Genomic DNA, 19601 nt, shown 5'->3' with positions numbered 1-19601 from the left:
TTATAATTCGGGTTTGTTGTTTCTTTCATCAAAAATACATATTATAATAATTCTAAAAATTTCAGGCCTCCTTGGGTGATTGGGCATGAGATGTTTACCCTCGAACCGACTTGAGAACATCTACAATGCAGATTCTTATGCTAATTTCACGTCAACAATGTATTATCTTTTAGACATAATTACAAAAAACATTATTTACGTTTGTATTAGCTTTCATGTTTCATTCCTAATGTTTAAACTTTAACCATCCTTTACGTTTTATTTTTGTTTCACTTTTCATTCTTTATGACTAACTCTATTTAGTTTCTTAAGTTAATTCATGACATGTGATTAGCATGTAAAAGGAAACGAGCCAGTTTACCCCTCTAATTGATTAGGGCAAACGGTTTTCTAAGTTAAGTCATGAAAGTCGTTTATTATTAATCTTTAAAAAGTGTAATTAGAGTATGACTTGAAGTGGAGTTTCAACATATTATTATAGTCTGACCCACTGTCTGCTGAAATGGTCAGCTAAGAAATATGAACGCCAAACTAAGGGGATGAATCTTTTCTTTTGGGTTTTGAATTGGTCAGCAGCCACTTTTTCATTATTACCCAATTATACTTGCTTTATTAGCACAATTACATTCCTTCAAGGGCTGAAACTGAAAATTAGTTCTACGTATCTCTCTAATCTGGCACTCACCATGATTTCACGCAACAAATATTTATTACATATATATACTTCAAAAGTCAATAACAAGTTAATAACATATAATAAAAGAATCTTAATGTGACTGTGAGATTTGTAAAGTGTAAGAAACTAGAAAACCGAACAAAGGTGACATGAAAAAAATGGTGTACGCCATCATTGGGCGTCCACCTTATGACGGGTCCCATAACCAACATTGGGGCTAAAAATTTTCGAATGACCCCCCCCCCTCCTGCGGGGGCAGGTCTCCATTAAGGTTTGTCCATGTTAAAACGTTACATACTCTTATGGTTTCTGGTTAATCCAACCAACTTATCAAAAGTTACATGCTTTGTATAAATAAGCCCATAACTATAGTAAGGGCTTGTTTTGGTTCGGATTTAGTTTGTCATGATTTGATTTACTTAATGATTTGACTCCTAGTAAGAAAAAAAGTTAATAATTAATCGTAACGTGAAGAATTCTAACTATTGAAGTGACCGGTTCTTTTATGACTATTTATCACCATGTCAATTTTGTAAGTTTGCATTACAGTAATAATTTTACTCATTGTTTGTTGAAAAAAGTACTAAGATTTGATAAGGTTTTGAAAGTGATTACTAGATATAAAATAACCAAAACCGGATAATTAGTATAATAATATATGGCCTAGGTGGAAAGAATGTTTAAATATGTTTGCTGGGATGGAAATCATATGTATATGCATGGTTCTAAAACTCCCGACAAGGCGCTGAGTACGCACCGAGTAATCGCTACAAGGTATGATGCCGAGGCGACTTTCTTTAATTCCGTCTAGTTTCTTGGAATCAATCAAAAGTGGTCAACCTTCGTCGCAATTGGATCTAGTCGGTCAACTCGAGCAAGCTATTTACTTTAAAAAGTTAAAACATAATTCGTATTTCTATAATATTAAAGAATGACTATCATTTTTTAGTTAACTACCTTCAAATTTGAAATACTTTAGTATTTAAAGATGTAACTTTTTATTTATATTGAAATTCACATATTTTGTTATAAATATTAGTAGATTTTTTATACTTGACATATATATAAGTTCCTAAAATAAGTTTCATGATAATTTATCACGTCCGAGTACTCTCCGCCTAGACCGAGTACTCGCAATTCTCCAGTCGACCGTCCTAAGAGTGCCTAGCGACTTTTGCAACCATGTGTATATGTAAGCCTGTGCTTTGGGAACTAGTCTATGTCGTCTCCTTTTTTTTTTTTAAATCAAGGCGTTTTTATGTGCAATAATTTTTTTTTTATCAAGACGTTTTTATGTGCAATAAAATTTAGTTGTTAAAATAAATGATAGTCAATCCCGTAAGCACAACTAATTACACAAACACTATGATAATCACTTTTAAGGGCTTGGCTTGAAGTCTGAACATTTAACTAGACAATGAGATTGCACATGGGTAAAATTGTTAGTTAAAAAAACCGTAAGTGTTATTTTATAAAGTTTCCAAAGTTAGAGGGCTGAATAAGTAAATTAGTAAGATTTGAATTGGTCATAAGTAGCAAAAGTGGCTACTACAATGAGTCCAATTATGAAGAAAGAAAACACATGACACGGTTTCTCCGGTCAAACTTCAACATCACCTCAAATTCAAATAGTTACAATCATCTCTCATTTTTTAGCTTCACCATCATACCTCTTTCATTATTCAATTTCAAGCCCATTTTAACTTGTACACAATAACACATGGACACTAGTGCTTGTATTATCAATGAGTTAACACAAGGGAAGGAGTTAGCCATGCATCTAAAGTCCCTTTTGAGCTTAGAACCATCCTCTCAAGCAAAACAAGTTTTGATACAAGAAATCATATCATCATATGACAAAGCTATGTTGATGGTCAACGGTGGCGATTCTGGTGGTCAAACACCATCACTAGCAACAACATTGCACAACCAATCCGAGTCATCGGTTTCCATTGACGAAAGCCCACGAAGCCAGGATTTCAATCAACCATTCGATAATTTACAAGATGATAAACTTGTATCTAAGAAGAGGTATATATCTGTCATTCTTTATCATCGATTAGTGCATTGGTACCTTCATGCATTATATTTATATGTAGCACAAAGCCTTTAATCTTTTTTCTTGATTGATGTTATAGGAAGGAAATACTGCCAACATGGCCAAACCAAATTAAAATCTCAACGGTGAATGGTTTGGAGGGAAACAATGATGACGTCTATAGTTGGAGAAAGTACGGACAAAAAGACATTTTGGGTTCTAAATTTCCTAGGTAATTAAATAACCGATTACTAAACAAACACCACTGATACATCATTGTCATGCCATATGGGCCATTTGATAGAAAATAGAGATTATACTGCCCATATAACCATTTTTCGTCGTATCATACAACTCATATGATGTAGTAGACTCTAGTGTGCAGAGTTGATCAGAGATCATATGAGCCTGTATTATGTGACAAACACGCTGGTGTACACTATTGTGGTGGTCTTTCTATAGTAGACCGTAGACCTTGTACAAGAAACATTTTTTACCCGCGAAATTAAAATATAATTATTAACAATTTTTGTTAATTTTGTAGAAGCTATTATAGATGCACATACCGCTACGCCCATCACTGCATGGCAAGAAAACAAGTGCAGAGAACAAACGAAGACCCCACAGTGTTTGAGATCACTTACAAAGGGCAACACACTTGCAACCCCACAGCTACACCACCGGTTGCATCGCCACATTCACCTGAAAAACTTGTCCAGACCGAACAAAACAACCGCCAATTGTTGTTACCACCAAACCTCGTTACTACCTCAAATTTAGATTCATCGGTTCCATGCTCATTTTCCTTCCCTTCAGCATCAATCGGGACCATTGAAAGCTATCAACATGAAATTGATTACAATGTTTTGCAAGGATATTCGCCTACATTTATCTCACCCGCGACATCCGGATCAAACTATTTGACCGAATGTGGTAGCTATTTCCAGCATCATGATCATGACTCAAACGTGTCAGTAGTAACTGCTACTTCAGCTACTAATTCTCCATTTGTTGATCCACAAGATTATAGCCAAAATTTCCAGTTTAACAACTCGGGATATCTTAGTTGATTCATATGACGGTAACTCACAAAAAGAAGAGTACTAAGTTAGATATAAAGTTTGCTAGTTGCATAAATGAATGCTTATCAGCTAGAATCAATAAAACTATTTGTGTACTAATAAAAGCATCAAGAATCATGCATATGTACAAACTAAAGTGTGTGATTTAAGAGCCAAGAAACATCTAGAATTTTTTATATAAATATCATTTTTTTTCCATCTTGAGAGTGTATTTCAATTTTCTAACTTTCGCTTTTTTTTTGAAGTTACGATAACCAGTGAACCTTGAATGATTTTTCCCAATTTTAAAGATTTTATTATATTTATTTTTTATAGTAAAAACGCATGAATATTCTATATTTAGTAATTTACGCATTAGTTGGACTATTAATCTCACTCTTACGCCTCCAATAGCTCTAAGAAACGTTGTTCTTTTAATGGCAATAGCTCTAAAGCTGCGTGTTATGGTGGGGGGCTTCGAAGTCCCTTCATAGTGTCACATCAGCGCCACGTGGGCACTGGAGACATCGAAGCCCCAGGGCATAATACCCCTCTATGGTGAGAGGGCTTCGAAGCACAACCTTTTCTCTCTCTTTTTTTTTTAAAAAAAACAAAAAAACCAATACAATAATAAAAAAAATACAATAATACTAAAATACAAAATAAATTAAATAAAAAAACATATAAAAAAGCTATTTTTAGTCGTTGTCCTCGCCGTCATCTTGTTTATTACTCCAAAGATGTTCAACCAAATCCGATCGAAGGCTGAAATTCGTTTCCCTTTTACATGTTTTTAACAAATTAGCAAGTTTCTCATCTTCGTTTAGTGTACAAATCGGATCTGGCTCATCGTTGTACTCGCCTTGGCAAACTGCTCTACCCGAGTCCTCCAATATCATATTATGCAAGATAATGCAAGTGTACATTATGTTTCTTAACTTATCCATTTGTAGAAAACGTGCCGGTTGTCTAATGATAGACCAACGTTTCTTTAATACACCGAATGCCCTTTCAATGTCTTTTCTTACCGACTCGTGTTTTTTCTTGAAATACTAACGTTTTTCATCAGTCGGGCATGTAAAGCTAAGAACCAACGTGGCCCACTCCGGATAAATACCGTCGACTAGATAATATCCGTATTCGTAGTTGACATCGTTCGTGGAAAATGAGATGTCGGGTGAGACTCCGTCTGTGAGGCGGTAAAAAATAGGGGACACATTAATCACAGCTACATCATTGTTTGCATCGGGCATCCCAAAAAACGCATGCCATATCCAAAGATCAAATGATGCAGCCACCTTAAGAATAACTGTTGGGCCATCATGATCACCCCGATGATATTGACCTTGCCAAGTAACAGGACAGGCTTCCCATTCCCAATGCATGCAATCGAGGCTACCAAGCATCCTAGGAAAACCGTGTCTTTGATGATGCACCTCGTATATTTTTTTGTACGTCGCTTTGAGTCGGCTTCCTCAAATATTTTTTATGATATAGTTGTGGAATACCTAAATTTAACAAATTTTATGAAATTAATGCTTAAAATGTTACGGTTTTGAAATAAATAATTAGAATATCAATACTCACATTCGCAGAATGTGTGAAGCGCTTCACGAGCCATTGTCTCCGACATCTGTAAGTACTCTTCCATGGCGTCACTCGCAGTCCCGTACGCCAGTTGACGAATTGCCGCCGTGCATTTTGCATTGTTGAATATCCCGGTTTACCTCTCGCGTCCGCCCGTTGTTGGAAGAATGCATAAACGCTTTCTAAGTCACCAACTATTCGTAAAAATAGTTGGCGACTCATCCGAAAACGGTGCTGAAATCGTTCTGAATCAAAAGTCGCGTTCGGCGAAAAATAATCTTTCATCAACCGGTCATGCGCACCTATGCGATCCCGTTAAAGATGAGGCCGTCTTTTTAGTGGTTGTGAGCTTTCGCAATGTTGGGCTACGAGTTGGGCAGCCTCTAGAACGGCACTAAATATCGCTCCATCCTCTGAATTCGAATTGGAAATATTGTCGATATCGGGCTGGAATTCGAGTGTGAAGATGAGTCGGAAGACATATTTGGGGAGAAAGTTTTATAAAGTTTAAATATAAGAATTAAAATTTTGTAGAGATTGGGTGAATGGTGTATATATATATATAGTATTTTATATTATTTATTTTTTTTAAATGGTCTTATTTATAGCCGTTGGTGGTGGGCCCCCCACCACGCCCATCGTCCCCTCTACCATTCCCCCATCTGCGCCCCACCTCACCACGCCCCTCTATGGTGTTTGAAGTCCACCGCGTCCCTTCCCCTCCCTTCCGCGCCCCCATAACAACCAGTCTAAGAATTCTACAACACAAGATACATAGTTGCCGAAGAATTCTACATATGTTGCTTCTTGGAAAGCAATTCATCATGAAACTCTACGCACAATGTTTGCACAATGTTTCATTGAAAGCGTGAACGTAATTAGCACTCACCTTGAATCTTGTATTGATAAACATTAGACTTTTAGTTGATTGAAACCCTAAACCATTTTTCCTCTTTAAGATGTTATGTAGCTTATAAAATGTATAATAAAGAGATGATGAAGACAAAAGGAAAGCATAAAGGAAGAAACTTATTGAATATAATATAATAATATGAAGTCAAACTTTGAATTTTATACTACATCACTATCACTCATATTCTTTAATTTCTTAACCTTTAAAGTTTAAACTTGAAAATATCCTAAAATCTTTCATTCTCTAAGATTTTATATCAACTTGAAATAGTGAAAAGAGAATTAATATTTCTAGATCTACTTTTAGACTCTTGATTTTGGAATTTGGAAGGATAACAAAATTGACCACGTATGGGTATATTTAAATTCTAGAAATTCGATATTGTTTGCAAAAGTTGACTTGTTATTTGATGAAACACTCCCATAATTGCATCTTTATAGAATACAATGTCTATTAAAAATGATAGTTGAATTTTATGGTGTTTAATTTGGCCTCCCCTCCAACCTTTAGCAAAAGCTAACTTTTGAGTTTTGAACTCTTAACCTAGAATTGAATTTGGGTTTCTCTTTCTAAGGATTTGTTTCTAAGGATTTGATCACGACTTTTGATAAGTTACTTATGATCGAAGTTTATACTTGTGCAATCATAAAAATTGTTAGAATTCAGTGTATGCTAGAAGTGTCCATGAACCCATAAAATTAATTAGAAATATGGATGTAACTATAGGCCGTTCTTGACCTCTTAATAGTCACGAAGCACCTAGCTTCACACGTAACTACGATCACTTGAAGAGTTTCCAAGATACCATGGTGCCACTATGCAAAATTTGCCACAAACAACTATGAAATAAAGAGTCATGATGGTTCAACGTTGTGTGAACCAAACGCGTGCCTATCCATACCAAACCATTATGATCATTCGTATACATGTATATGGTTAAGCCGCTTGATTTGCCCGTTAAGCCCTTAAAAACCTACTCGTTTATAATATTCTTAACCCACCCGAAAAAGAAACTATATAATGACTTTATTAAATAAAAGTTTAGGTACTTGGCCACGTTTTCTTATATATATAGGGTTTTCTTTTACGATAACTCAATATGTTATTCTAGAAAGCTTATACCATGATGTATGATGAGATCACTTTTTTTTATTAAGATTCTTTATATTGAAACTGCTTTATTAGTCATCCAAATGATTAACTAATTGATTTATGATATAATTACATAGTTAATCCTTGACTTTTTCTTAAAGTTATAAGATTGCGAACTAAGATTTAAAAGCTATAGGTTCTGGTATTAAAGTTTTAATATTGTAACAATATTATGTACTAACTTTAACTTCTGTTAAAAGTTAACAGAATTTGCGTTAACCCGTTGTCGTAGCGCTCGGTTTCACCAACGTCCGGGTTTCAAGGCTCAGTTTACCAATACCTGTTACCAACGGCCGGTTTTAGACCTAGTAAACATCGTTTTAAATATCTTAATTTTTTTATGCTAATCTTTTTATATGTTAATAATTCGACAAATTTATATTTTGGGTTTTATTAAGGTACTACTACAATCGTAACCAACACCCACTGAATACGTGCCAACTTGCCACCGCAACACAACGTCCGGGTTTTACCGACCGAATAAATGTTGTCTTAAACATGGTAATTTTAAAAATAATACGTTATACGAGTACCACTATTTTTTTTTATTTTATTTTAAGTATGCTAATTTGATAATTTATTTTTTAGGTTTAGTTTCGATAACGAGCGCAATCAATACAAACTGAATTTGTCTTGACTCGCAATTACAACGTCTGAGTTTCACCAACCGAATTCACCGTTCAACACACGGGCAATCACCAGTTGTCATACTAGTCAGAACGTGAGATTCCAAAATATAACAAAACATAAATATGCCTAGCATTTTAGTTTAGAATGCATAATAACAATAATGCCTTAAGCTTATTTGTACTTTTTGTTAACATTTAACGAAAGTTAAAGTTAGTACCTAGCATTATTATAAAATTACAACCTTAGTACCTATGTATGTGAGCTTTAAATCTTAGTACCAATCTTATTACTTTAAGGAAACACATGGACCAACAATGTAATTGTGTCTTGATTTATTTTTGTATCAAATCGGAGTGATGGAATATAAGGCTATCCGCTATGGGCGCCGAAGAAGGGGAAAAAGGGCACCGAAAGAGGGGGGGAACACCGCCGGAGGGCGCCGAGGAGGGGGGCGCGAAGGGCTGGGCGCCTAGAGGATGGCCGGCGCGGAGAAGGGTGGGGGTGGACCCCCCTCTTTCTCCATCTCTCACACACATGCATGTATATATATATATATATTGGGATGCCCAAAAGGCTTTATACCATAGCGGGGCGGGCTCCAAAGCTCCGTGACACGATGTAGGGGCTTCGAGCCCCCACCATAGCATACAGTCTAAGAATGACTATATAACACACAATTTTGTTAATATTATATCAAATATATTAGCAGCCTCACATACAATATCCCAAACTTGTATATAAAATATCTAAATATTGATAATACGCATACAAACAAAATATGCGTTCAAAACTGAAACCACACTAATTTGCAATATCATCCAACTGGATTATTATTATTATTATTATTATTATTATTAGGCAAATTAAAAATAAATAATCTCAACTTTTGTGTATTGGCGATAGCAATTCCAACTTTAAAAATCACTAACAGTGGTCCCAACTTTCAACTATTTCCTTTAAAAAACATTTAACGCCGTTAAGTTTATTTTCGAGTTTCAAACCGATATTTTAGGGTTTTTAATCGGAAGAACGATACGATTCGACTAATGTAAAACACCAAACGGTGATTCAAATGACTTGATTTTTGTTAGTTGAAAATTTAAACACCCGAATTGAAACATTATTTTGTCGCTTGGATCACTGTTTCATGATAAGTTTTACATCATTCGAATCGCATCGTGATTCCGTTCAAAATCCCTAAAACATCGGTTTGAAACTCTGGAAAAAAAACTTAACGGCGTTAGGTGTTTTTTAACGGAGGTTCATTGAGACAAAAATAGTTGAAAGTTGGGACCACTGGTAGTGATTTTAAAGTTTGAATTTTTATCGACCAATGCACACAAGTTAAAATTATTTATTTTCAATTTATCACCATTGACACAAAAGTTTGGATTATTATTATCACCCTTAAAAGTGATTATCCATTGACACAAAAGTTTGGATTATTATTATTATTATTAATTATCACGCTAAGTTGGCTAAAAACTCAAGTTAGAGCTTAAACCTATTTAGCATGTTCCACATGTTACAGAGATAGAGTTGAAATGGTCAGCACACCCAAAAAATTTAGGTAATGAAGGGGAAAGTGGGAAAATCTCTTTTTTCCATTATTATTCAATTTCATTACTTCATGGTTTAAACTGTAACTTACACTAATAGTAACAATAACGCTAAATGTAGGGTTGTAAACGAATCAAACAAGGCATTGTTCATGTTCATCAATTAAGCTCTTGTCGGACAAGCAAATGGTTCATGAACACCTAACCTAATGAAATTTCTTGTTAATAATTAAAAAGATAAACTTGTTTGTGAACGGTTCACGAACACAAACAATGTTTTATTTGATCTGACAAACCAAAAATAGCCAATGTCAATGGCACGACCACTAAGTTCATTTTTTTTTAACATTTATATTCATATGTTAATTTACATATAAATTAATCGCATAATACTCATGTATATTTTTGCTTTACAGTTAATAATTTTGTTCAAATTTATGTGATAAGATTAGAAAAGTAATTAAAAATGTTAAAAACCTTTAATGTACAAACACAAACAAAGAAACATTAATGAACATAAACGGACATAAACAAACGCGATATCAACGTTCACGAACATGGTCTTTATTCGTGTTCGTTCATTTATTTAATCGAACAAAAGTCCTTGTTCATATTCATTCATTGAACATAAACAGACTGTTCACCAAACAATTCAGGAACATTCGGCTCATTTATAATTCGGTTTATTTATAGCCCTAGCTAAAGAAATGCAAATGAAGTTACTTAATATAGATATTAAAGTTGAGGGTGTTGCTTTACAAAGTTTTAAAAGTAAAAGGGCTGAACAAGTACATTAGTTATGTTTGAATTGGTCATCAGCAGCAAAAGTGAGTCAAATTCTGGAAGAAAATAACACTCAACACACGGTTTCTTTAGTCAAACTTCCAATATATTCCAACCTTAAAATCATCTCACAATCCTCAATTTCACCATCCAACACTCCAACCTCTCTCTCTCACTTTCTCATGAACAACCACCTCCTTTCACTCATCAAAATCAAACCCACTTAAGTTGTAAACTCTGCATCCCAACTTGTATAAAATAATAATATGGACACCAGTTTTTATATCATCAATGAGTTAACTCAAGGAATGGAGTTAGCCATGCATCTAAAGTCCATTTTGAGTTCAGAAACATCCTCTGAAACAAAACAGATTTTGATTCAAGAAATCATATCATCATATGATAGAGCTATGCTGATGGTCAACTTGGGCGACACAGCTGGTCAAACACCGCCACTTGCGCTAGCACCAGCACCGCCAACGCTCAGCCACCCCGAGTCGTCGGTTTCCATTGACGAGAGCCCGCGGATCCAGGATATTATTCAACCGTTCGATAATCAACACGACGACAAAGTTTTATCTAAAAAGAGGTATATAGCACTTGTATGTCATGCATTATATTATTATATGTAGTGCAAACTACAAAGTTTTAATCTTTTTTCTTGATTGGTGTTTGTTATAGGAAGGCAATGCCAACGTGGCAAGACCAAATTCGAATCTCGACTGACAACGGGTTGGAGGGAAGTACGGATGACGGTTACAGTTGGAGAAAGTACGGACAGAAAACCATTTTGGGTGCTAAATATCCAAGGTTGTCAAACTTATTGGTCATGAATTTCAAATACTTATTTATTAATATCTTCATATATTAATAAGATTTTTGCTTGATCTTGCAGAAGCTATTACAGATGTACTTACCGACACGCCCACAACTGCATGGCGAGAAAACAAGTGCAAAGAACCGATGAGGACCCCACCGTGTTTGACATCATATACAAAGGCCAGCACACGTGCAACCCCGCTGCTAAACCGTCAGCACAGCAGCCAAAGTCACCCGAAAAACATGAAATCAAAGTCAAACAAATCAACCACCAAAGAGAACCTGGAGAGATGCTGTCAAACCTTAAAGAGAATCTTAGAGTTTGTACCTCGGATTTGGATACTACAGTTCCGTGTTCGTTTTCATTCCCGTCAGCATCGTTTAACTATTTGCAAGGATCGCCTTCCGGGTCAAACTATTTTACAGAATGGGTTGACTTTCACCCTCATGACGACTCGAATCTGTCGAGAATGATCTCGACCACTGCTTCAGCTACAAACTCTCCATTGGCTTTTCCCGCTGATTTACAGGATCTTAGCCCGTTTAACAACTCGGGTTTTTTAATCTAAATTATAGGAATATTATAGCAATCAATAACTTGTCTCTGTACCAACAGAAGTATTTAAAACCATTTTTTTCATGTTGAGAAATAATGAGACATGTATTACTTATCAGGATAAGGTAACAGACAAAATCCCTGTTTGCAAGATTTTTTAACAACATTAGTAATGAATAACTAAATACATGATCCGTGCTTATGTGGCGGTTTCAATGGCCGCTTGTTCATGCCAAACTCCATTAAGATTTGACTGCCATAATCTCACCCTCCCGTCAGTCCCGGATGTTGCTAGCGTCATCCCACTCCATCTGCTACACCTACTCAACATAAAAAAAAATTGATTCAAATGCTAAATGAGCATATGCCTCATACAAATATAAAATTTGCATTGAAGATCCATAACTCATACATATATTATACATCAAATGCTAAAGAACATATACCTCATTGTGATAGCAAGGAAACATAACAACTTTCTCAACTGAAAAGCCTTCCATTAGGGTCAGGGTTTGATGCCATTTGCCATATTGAAATTCCATTGGACGTTGCAACAGCTATCAACTCATATGGCCTAAAGTTGTTACATGTTTAAAAACCAACAATTAGCAAGCACTATTAAAGATCACGGTTCACATACACAACAAAAGCAACCCATTTAGGATAGTTAAATTTACAAGCAGTATGTGCATACACATACCATAAAGTTGTTGTTTAACCTTCCAATGTTTGGAGCCCATGCGAGAGCATATACATGATCACCGTTGTCATCAGGCTCTGCAATCTCTGCAACTGGAAGCCATCTTTGATGATCTTGATCAAATTCCCATACCTGAGACAGTATAGCTTAAATTAGAGACAAAAATGATCTTAACTGTTTGCCTTTTAAGACATCCTTAAGTAAAATCACATGATTTGACATGATTATAATCAACTCCAGCATCTGGAAAACGTTGGACTGAGAACTCGTGTCATTAACCATGAAGAATAATTTCAAAATGTTTAGGTAAATCTAATAGTGGCGTACCTTGGGAGAATTTAATAGTGGAGTATCTGATTTGAAACTGAGCACAAAACTTGCAGGGTGGTTTTCACTTCTTTGTGGATTCCCCGAAATAGAAGAAGATGAACATGAAGTGTTTCCAAACTTAGTTATTGAATCTGTAGCATTCTGATATTCAGCCTAAAAGCCAAAACGACGGAAGAAATATCAACATTTTTTGTACAAGTAAGACAAATAATAAATAGATATAACAATGCAGCATTACAAAATTATGGTCACCTGAAGTTGCCAATTGTTCGGTTGCAGCGCAGCTTGTTGCCCATTTGCCTGCCACTTTATTGTAATCGTTTTGAGTTTAATGATAGTAAAAAAGTTAATAAAAAAAAATTGAATAAGCACAGTCTGAAAATGAAACATAAACTTTTAGGCCCATACGCAACTTAAAGCAACAATGGTCAAATCTTAACTACATCATGAATTTTTCGAACCTAAAACACTCAACCGTCACATTACTCACCAACTTCAAACTAGAGAGAGAGTTCCCAAATTGACAATCTAAAACCTGATCCAATGGTCCTCCAAAGCTAGTGCAGTGCTTCCACTGAACAGGCTCATTATCTGAAGCAAATAAAGTAAAGATTAGGTTGAGTGTCAATTCAATACCGCTTACCGTTTAGCTACTAACTAAAACTTATACAGATTGATGATAATTACTGTTAGGATTAAACGCACACACGAACTGAACACAAACACGAAAGCAATAAACTAACACGAGGATTTAACGTGGCTCGGTCTAAACTGACCTACGTCCACGGGTGGCAACTAGGTATTCTTCATTGAGTGACAAGGGATTACAAGCACATTACATCAAATATATAGAGATTGATCTAGGGTTTATAACTTATTAAACAAGAAATCTAAAAACCGAAGCCCGGCCACCCTACACCGTCTGCCCTTTGGACTTCAAATAATAAACCGGGCCAACAAGGCCTACGAACCCAACAATTACATCTAGGAAAACACATTGCATACCTTCTCCTATCTCTTCCCAAACTGACAAGCTTCCATCTAAACATATACATGCAATTGCATCACCATACTCGAGAGGAACCCAAACAACTTTTACAACGCTTACATCAGTAACCTAAAACTCAAGTTATCAGCAGCCATAACCGGATCAACCGTAGCATTTGTATGAAAACAATTGGCTACAAAGTCAATGAAATGCATCATTATTTGCCTCAACAAGCAATATAAGTTTTATCAACCAATGAAGCATTCTTAAAGGGCTGTCCAAACAGCTCGACGCTAGAAAAATGCTCGTTAGATATCGACTCGGTTCGGCTTGTAAACGATCCAAGCACGAAACAAAAGTATGCTCGGTTCGGTTGGCTCGAACTATTTTTTAATTTATTCATTTTTATATATAATTATATACGCATGCGTGTGTTTGTATATAATATATACAGTTTTTATACCCTTTAAAATTTCCCTCTCTCTCCCTCACTTTTGTAATTTCATTTGCTCGCTTCAAATCTTCATGCTACTAGAAGTTTGTTTTAATGTACGTTATATTCAGCTTCAAACTCGTTTCTTATGGAAATTTGCAACCTTACTAACATGTCTAATTTGTTTTCAGGTACATTATTATATTTATATCCAACTTCAAAATTATTTCTTATTTAAAATAATAATAAGTGAAATAGGAGATAAGTAACCCTCGGAAACTCACTCGATCATTGTTCGATTTTGGTTCGGTTTGTAATCGAGTCAAGCAATGCGCGGTTCGCTTTTGGACCGGTTCGTTCGCGAATTATTAAACCGAGTGAATATGTGATAACCGAATCACAAGCAATGTGGTTGAAAATGTAGAAAGAAAATATGAAATGTAGAGTTGATATGATGGAAATGAAAATATTAATAATATGAACCTTGAATTTGAAGCTGGATCATTAGTGTCGAATATATATGGATATTGTTCCGTCAATGAACCCAGTGGCTAATCGTTGAGTACAGTGGTGCCATGAAGAACAGACCTGTTACTGATTTATCCATCTAATTCTAGTTAATAGGGCTCTTTGTTTATCGAATTGGCTCATTTTTTAGGGTGTTTGTTAAACGTTTCGTGGTTTCGGTTAACAGAAAAGACCCAACGGAAATACCAAAATAGGGTATATGGTTCGGTTTGGTTAGGTTATCCGGCCCAACCAAATTAATCGATCAGTTTTTGGTTAATTGATTATGTTTATTCGGTTCCATAACCAAATTTGGGCTGAAATTTTTATTCATAAATACATAAAATGAAAATATAAATCCATGGAAATGATGAAACGAAGATATACATACATGACATGGTGGTGTAATACATGAAATGAAGATATAAAAACTAGTATTATAAGAATCATTTGGTTCGGTCAGGTTAATTTCAGCCACCCAACAGAAAAAATAACTGATAACTGGCTTTCGGTTATTTTGATTTTCAGTTAATTTCGGTTTGATTTCGTCGGATTTTTGGTTCGGTTAATGGTTTGGTTATTGTTCGCACCCTGTCAAAAATCAACAGTTTGGTTTTCGGTTTTTGGTTTTCATAAAACCAAACAAAGGTTTGGTTTCGATTTTGCATATGTTAAGAAGAATTTTTAAAATTTCAGCTTTTAGCATTGGATTTGAAGCGATTTATAAGATTTTAATAAATATTGTAACCCAAATAATTTAACCTAAATGTGTAATAATTAATTAATTGTTAAATAACTAAAGATTTTACCCAAAGTTTATATTCAAATTTATTATTTTGGGCAACTTCATTTTATTAAAAGGTGCAAGGCTTAAAAGGCAAATTTGAAAAAACCGAACAAAAACCAAAAATAAAAAATAAATAAAAAATAGAAAAAAATAACTAAATGGTTTTCAAAATCTTAAAAACCCAAACTTCAGTTTTTGGTTCTTCTAAGCCCAATGTTCTGGTGTGGTTTTCAAATTAGAAAACGCACCTTTATGAGTCCATACGTTGATCGTATTTACGCAGCAACATTAACATCCTAACAAAGTTTGTTATTTGTATACATACGAGTTCCTATTCAGCTCGCATATATCTGACTCAAGTTAACTCTTTTTTCCTCAGTTTTAATGATTTTGTATATTTTATTGCAAACGTCTTAGATAACAAGGGGAGAACGTATCAAGAATAATGATTGTTCTAACCTAAGAAATGCTATATAACAAAATTAAAACAAGCATATGCTTTAGAACGAATCCTAATTCATAGTCACATCATTCAGTGGGATGAACCTAATTCATAGCCATCTCATACAGTGGGATGAATTCAGGCTTGTTCAAACCTTGGATATTGGAGTTTTGTGTTGTTGGCTAGTTCACACTTGAGTTGAGTTGTCGTGTAGATATCGTTACAGAAATCTTCAAATATTCAAACATCCACAACAAGAAGTTCAAGATCTCGAATTTTTGGTGATGTAACATCTTGAACGCCCTACGCTTCGTTTGTTATTGGTTTGTTTACAACTTATAATTGGATCATGGTAGGAGATTTGTGATAGGTTTTACAAATCGTCGTGTGTCAAGGACGGGTCTTTTAAGGGGCCGAGGCTATCCGGCCGTTTCGCTTTGTTGGGTAAATTTTTCCTAAAAGGTAAATAAAAAAAATTATATGTAATCAAGGTTGTAAAAGTCGTTAGGCGGTCCTAGGCAGTCGACTGGGGAGTCGCGAGTACTCGGGAGTAGTCGGGGATTACTCGGAAAATACCTACGGAGTACTCGGCCGAGGCGGGGAGTTCTCGATCTAGGCGGGGAGTAATTGGGGAGTACTCGGCCGCCTAGTCGGGAGTTTTACAACATTGTATGTAATTAGCGGACCCATCCATATTATTTATGTTTGGCCCAAGCTTGCATTTTTTAAAATAAATTCCTTAATACCGAATAACAGGAAACCATTTACCTAATAAATGTAAATAAAGCACCGTAAGGCTGATTTTTTTTAAAAACAAAAAGGCCCAAGCCCAATTGATTTAAAAAAAAAACTGACAATAAGCCCAGACTCCCAATCTTGATCGAGCAACTGGATTTAAGCAGAAGAGTTTTTGTCTGGGTGCTAAGATGTGTAAAATGAAATCGAACAAAAAACGAAAGTAGGCCGTTCGAAGAAGACTCAGACCACTAGACCATGTTCGAGTCACGAGTGCTCACGAATAACAATTTAGACATTAGGCAAGCAATAAGTTCAGCGATCTTTTTTTTTGTTTAAACAGTATGGAATCATGTTATAACCCATTGCTTTAAAGTTTTATTGAATATACAGTTTTTATGTCTGACTCGACCCGAACTGGATTGCTGACCCGATGCTTATAAATAGGGAAAAAATTGGGTCTCGTGACTTTCAGCCCATCCATACTAGATGTTCAAGATCCGCTATAGTGTGTAATTCATGTCTCCCATTGCCAAATGTTTCAAAACAGATACAAATGCTATCACTTCACCACCAACACTACTAACCGTGACAAAAGTGATATCATGGGTGAACACTCCGCTTAACCCGGTTTTACTCCAACATGGATGCAAACCGTCCATCTTACACACATAATTTTATCCTATTACTATTTTACTACCAAGTCAAGACTAACACCAAGACTACTTATGTTAGAAGTAAGATGAGACGTACAAAGAATAATGTTAAATAAAGCATCAAGCCTACCTTGTGTGTTTAGGCTAGACAAAATGAAACAAACAAATAATGTCAAAACTGTAAACACAAAATTATTTGAGGAATTTTAACAACAAACGAATCCGTTGACCCCCAATGAATTCTGTCAACGTCCCAAAGAGGTGTGCTCGTCAAGTTTATCGATGGATTTCCAACCACCGCATCACTGACGGATGGCTTATTTGGTCATTCGTCGACATATCGAATATCCATCAACATTTATTTTAAATAAAAATTAATATTCGAAGCATTTCAATTTTCTAAATATAAAAATATAAGAAAAACATCCTATCATCGGAAATCAAGCTTATAACTTGTAAAGAACAATCCTTAAGATACTATAAAATAAAAAGATCATGTAACATATCATGATAACATATTATAATTATAAAACTACTAATACAAATTATCAATTTGTATAAAACATGTCATTAATTACATTAAACTCTTTCAACAATATATCATGACAATTCTTATAACATATACCACTAGCAACATAATCTAAAAGACTAAAACCATCAAACACATGATATACCAACACTAGAAGCTGCAGACATAAACCGGTCAGACCTTGTCCTGGTAACCAAAGACCTCATCTCCGGTGACAACCCATCAAACTCCGGCACCGTCTCAGCTACTTCCGGTATGGTGGACAGTGCACCGGACTTATCATAAAAAGATTCATTTGTTGAGCTGGTAATAATAATATTGTGTGCGTGTTTGGTCCGGAAGAGTGATTTGAGAAGCTTGTGGATCCTTGAGTGTTTCTTGCCGGCGGTGGGTGGTGGTTGACGGCGGTGGGAGAGGTGGGGCATTGACAAGGATCTGGCGGAGATGGCGGAGTTGAGTTGGTGGTGTAAAGATTTGAGTTCAAAGGAGTCATAAAGAGAACTGCCACAGTCCCATATTTCATGTTTTGTGTTTTCCATTTGTTGTTAACTTTAAAGAGAGAGAGATACATGAAGAAACGTGGATCTACTCACTGGTAGCAGATCTACTTTCCTCGGGTATGATTAAACTGTTTCACCGATGGTTCCTTTGAATCCGTGTTCTTCCACCTACAAAATGAACAGCGCCGTTACTTACCCCTCAGAAAGGGACAGAGGGGTCCTCTTTGGGGTAACCCTCCGGCGTGAGAATCAGTATCTTTGTGGAGAAGATAATAAAGTGTGAGTCAGTGAAATCTCAAGAGTATTGCTGAATCGCTGAATACTCTTGATAGTGTGACTGTGTGTTTCTCTGTAACTGACTGTGAGTGAATATAATTCAATATGATTGAATGTGATATCACTGCTTGTAACTGTCAATGATTGAGTGTGAATGAATGTGTCATCAAAGTGGAGTTGATGCTGTATTTATAGTGCTAGGGTTTCCACTGGCTGGGCTCAGCCTCGTTGGCCTCCTCCAATCGCACTGCGCCACGTGTCCTCTGGGACACCTGGCGCTTTCTCGTTGGTTGAAATCATGTGGTAGCACATGTGTCATGCTGAGTTGTCGACCTTTCATTTGGCAGCTGTCAACATCAGCATATTCTTACTCCTTAAAAAGATGCCTTCTAGAAGAGTGTCTGACGTGCACAATCAAGGTTGCCCTGATCCTGATTTGGATAAGGACGAGGTTGATTATGTGCACGTGTGATATGCGCCCATCCTGAGGATGCGCGAAGTCTTCTTTTTATTCTCACGCGCAGATATTTCATGCGCAGGTGTGATATGCACGAGCGTGTGATATGCGCCGCGCGCTGGTGCGCCACGCGCATATGTGACACGCGAGCATATGTGATGTGCAAGAGCATGCGATATGCGCCGCGCGCATATGTTATGCGCGAGCATATGATGCCTGAGCATGTTTTGTATGCGCGATGCGCCTGGGTTTTGGCTTTGTGCCTTCATAATGTCTTTATCTTGTGGGTTGACCCGCCTTGCTTGGTGTTGAGGCGGGTACATACCTCTTCAAGCCCCCCCAGTCTAATGTGTGTCTTATCTTGCGCGAGCGTGGTAAGATAGATATTAGACTCACTGAATTGTCCTTTTATAGGGGGTTTTGTCGTTTTCTTTGTTGTTTCCATCGTCGCGCGAAGTTCTATCCATTTGGTTGAAAACGAAAGGTC

General features: G+C 36.0%; 4 protein-coding genes and 1 pseudogene across 4 annotated transcripts; 2 read left to right on the top strand and 3 right to left on the bottom strand.

Moving 5' to 3' along the window:
* Positions 1-2276: 2276 nt before the first annotated feature.
* Positions 2277-3784, top strand: LOC143541577 (putative WRKY transcription factor 41). Its single transcript, XM_077034367.1, has 3 exons — positions 2277-2707; positions 2815-2946; positions 3259-3784. Exons 1-3 carry the CDS (start codon positions 2397-2399, stop codon positions 3782-3784), a joined length of 969 nt encoding a protein of 322 aa, XP_076890482.1. The 5' UTR covers positions 2277-2396.
* A 1043-nt stretch (positions 3785-4827) lies between these two features.
* On the bottom strand, positions 4828-5181 carry LOC143541576 (uncharacterized). Its single transcript, XM_077034366.1, has one exon. The coding sequence runs from the start codon at positions 5179-5181 to the stop codon at positions 4828-4830; it is 354 nt and encodes a 117-aa protein (XP_076890481.1).
* Positions 5182-10624: 5443 nt separating this feature from the next.
* On the top strand, positions 10625-11830 carry LOC143541585 (putative WRKY transcription factor 41). The gene is made up of 3 exons (XM_077034374.1): positions 10625-10988; positions 11081-11209; positions 11295-11830. Exons 1-3 carry the CDS (start codon positions 10666-10668, stop codon positions 11785-11787), a joined length of 945 nt encoding a protein of 314 aa, XP_076890489.1. The 5' UTR covers positions 10625-10665; the 3' UTR covers positions 11788-11830.
* A 96-nt stretch (positions 11831-11926) lies between these two features.
* On the bottom strand, positions 11927-14876 carry LOC143541574 (protein SEH1-like; annotated as a pseudogene).
* Positions 14877-18009: 3133 nt separating this feature from the next.
* LOC143541573 (uncharacterized) lies at positions 18010-18420 on the bottom strand. The gene has a single exon (XM_077034365.1). The coding sequence runs from the start codon at positions 18418-18420 to the stop codon at positions 18010-18012; it is 411 nt and encodes a 136-aa protein (XP_076890480.1).
* Between the last annotated feature and the right edge of the window lie 1181 nt (positions 18421-19601).

This window comes from Bidens hawaiensis, unplaced genomic scaffold (assembly GCF_021521415.1).
Source record: "Bidens hawaiensis isolate Kalapana, Puna unplaced genomic scaffold, B.hawaiensis_p1.1 tig00012613_1, whole genome shotgun sequence".
Taxonomy (NCBI): Eukaryota; Viridiplantae; Streptophyta; class Magnoliopsida; order Asterales; family Asteraceae; genus Bidens; species Bidens hawaiensis.
Note: the sequence above shows the minus strand (reverse complement) of the source record. Positions and strands in the feature narration are given on the sequence as shown.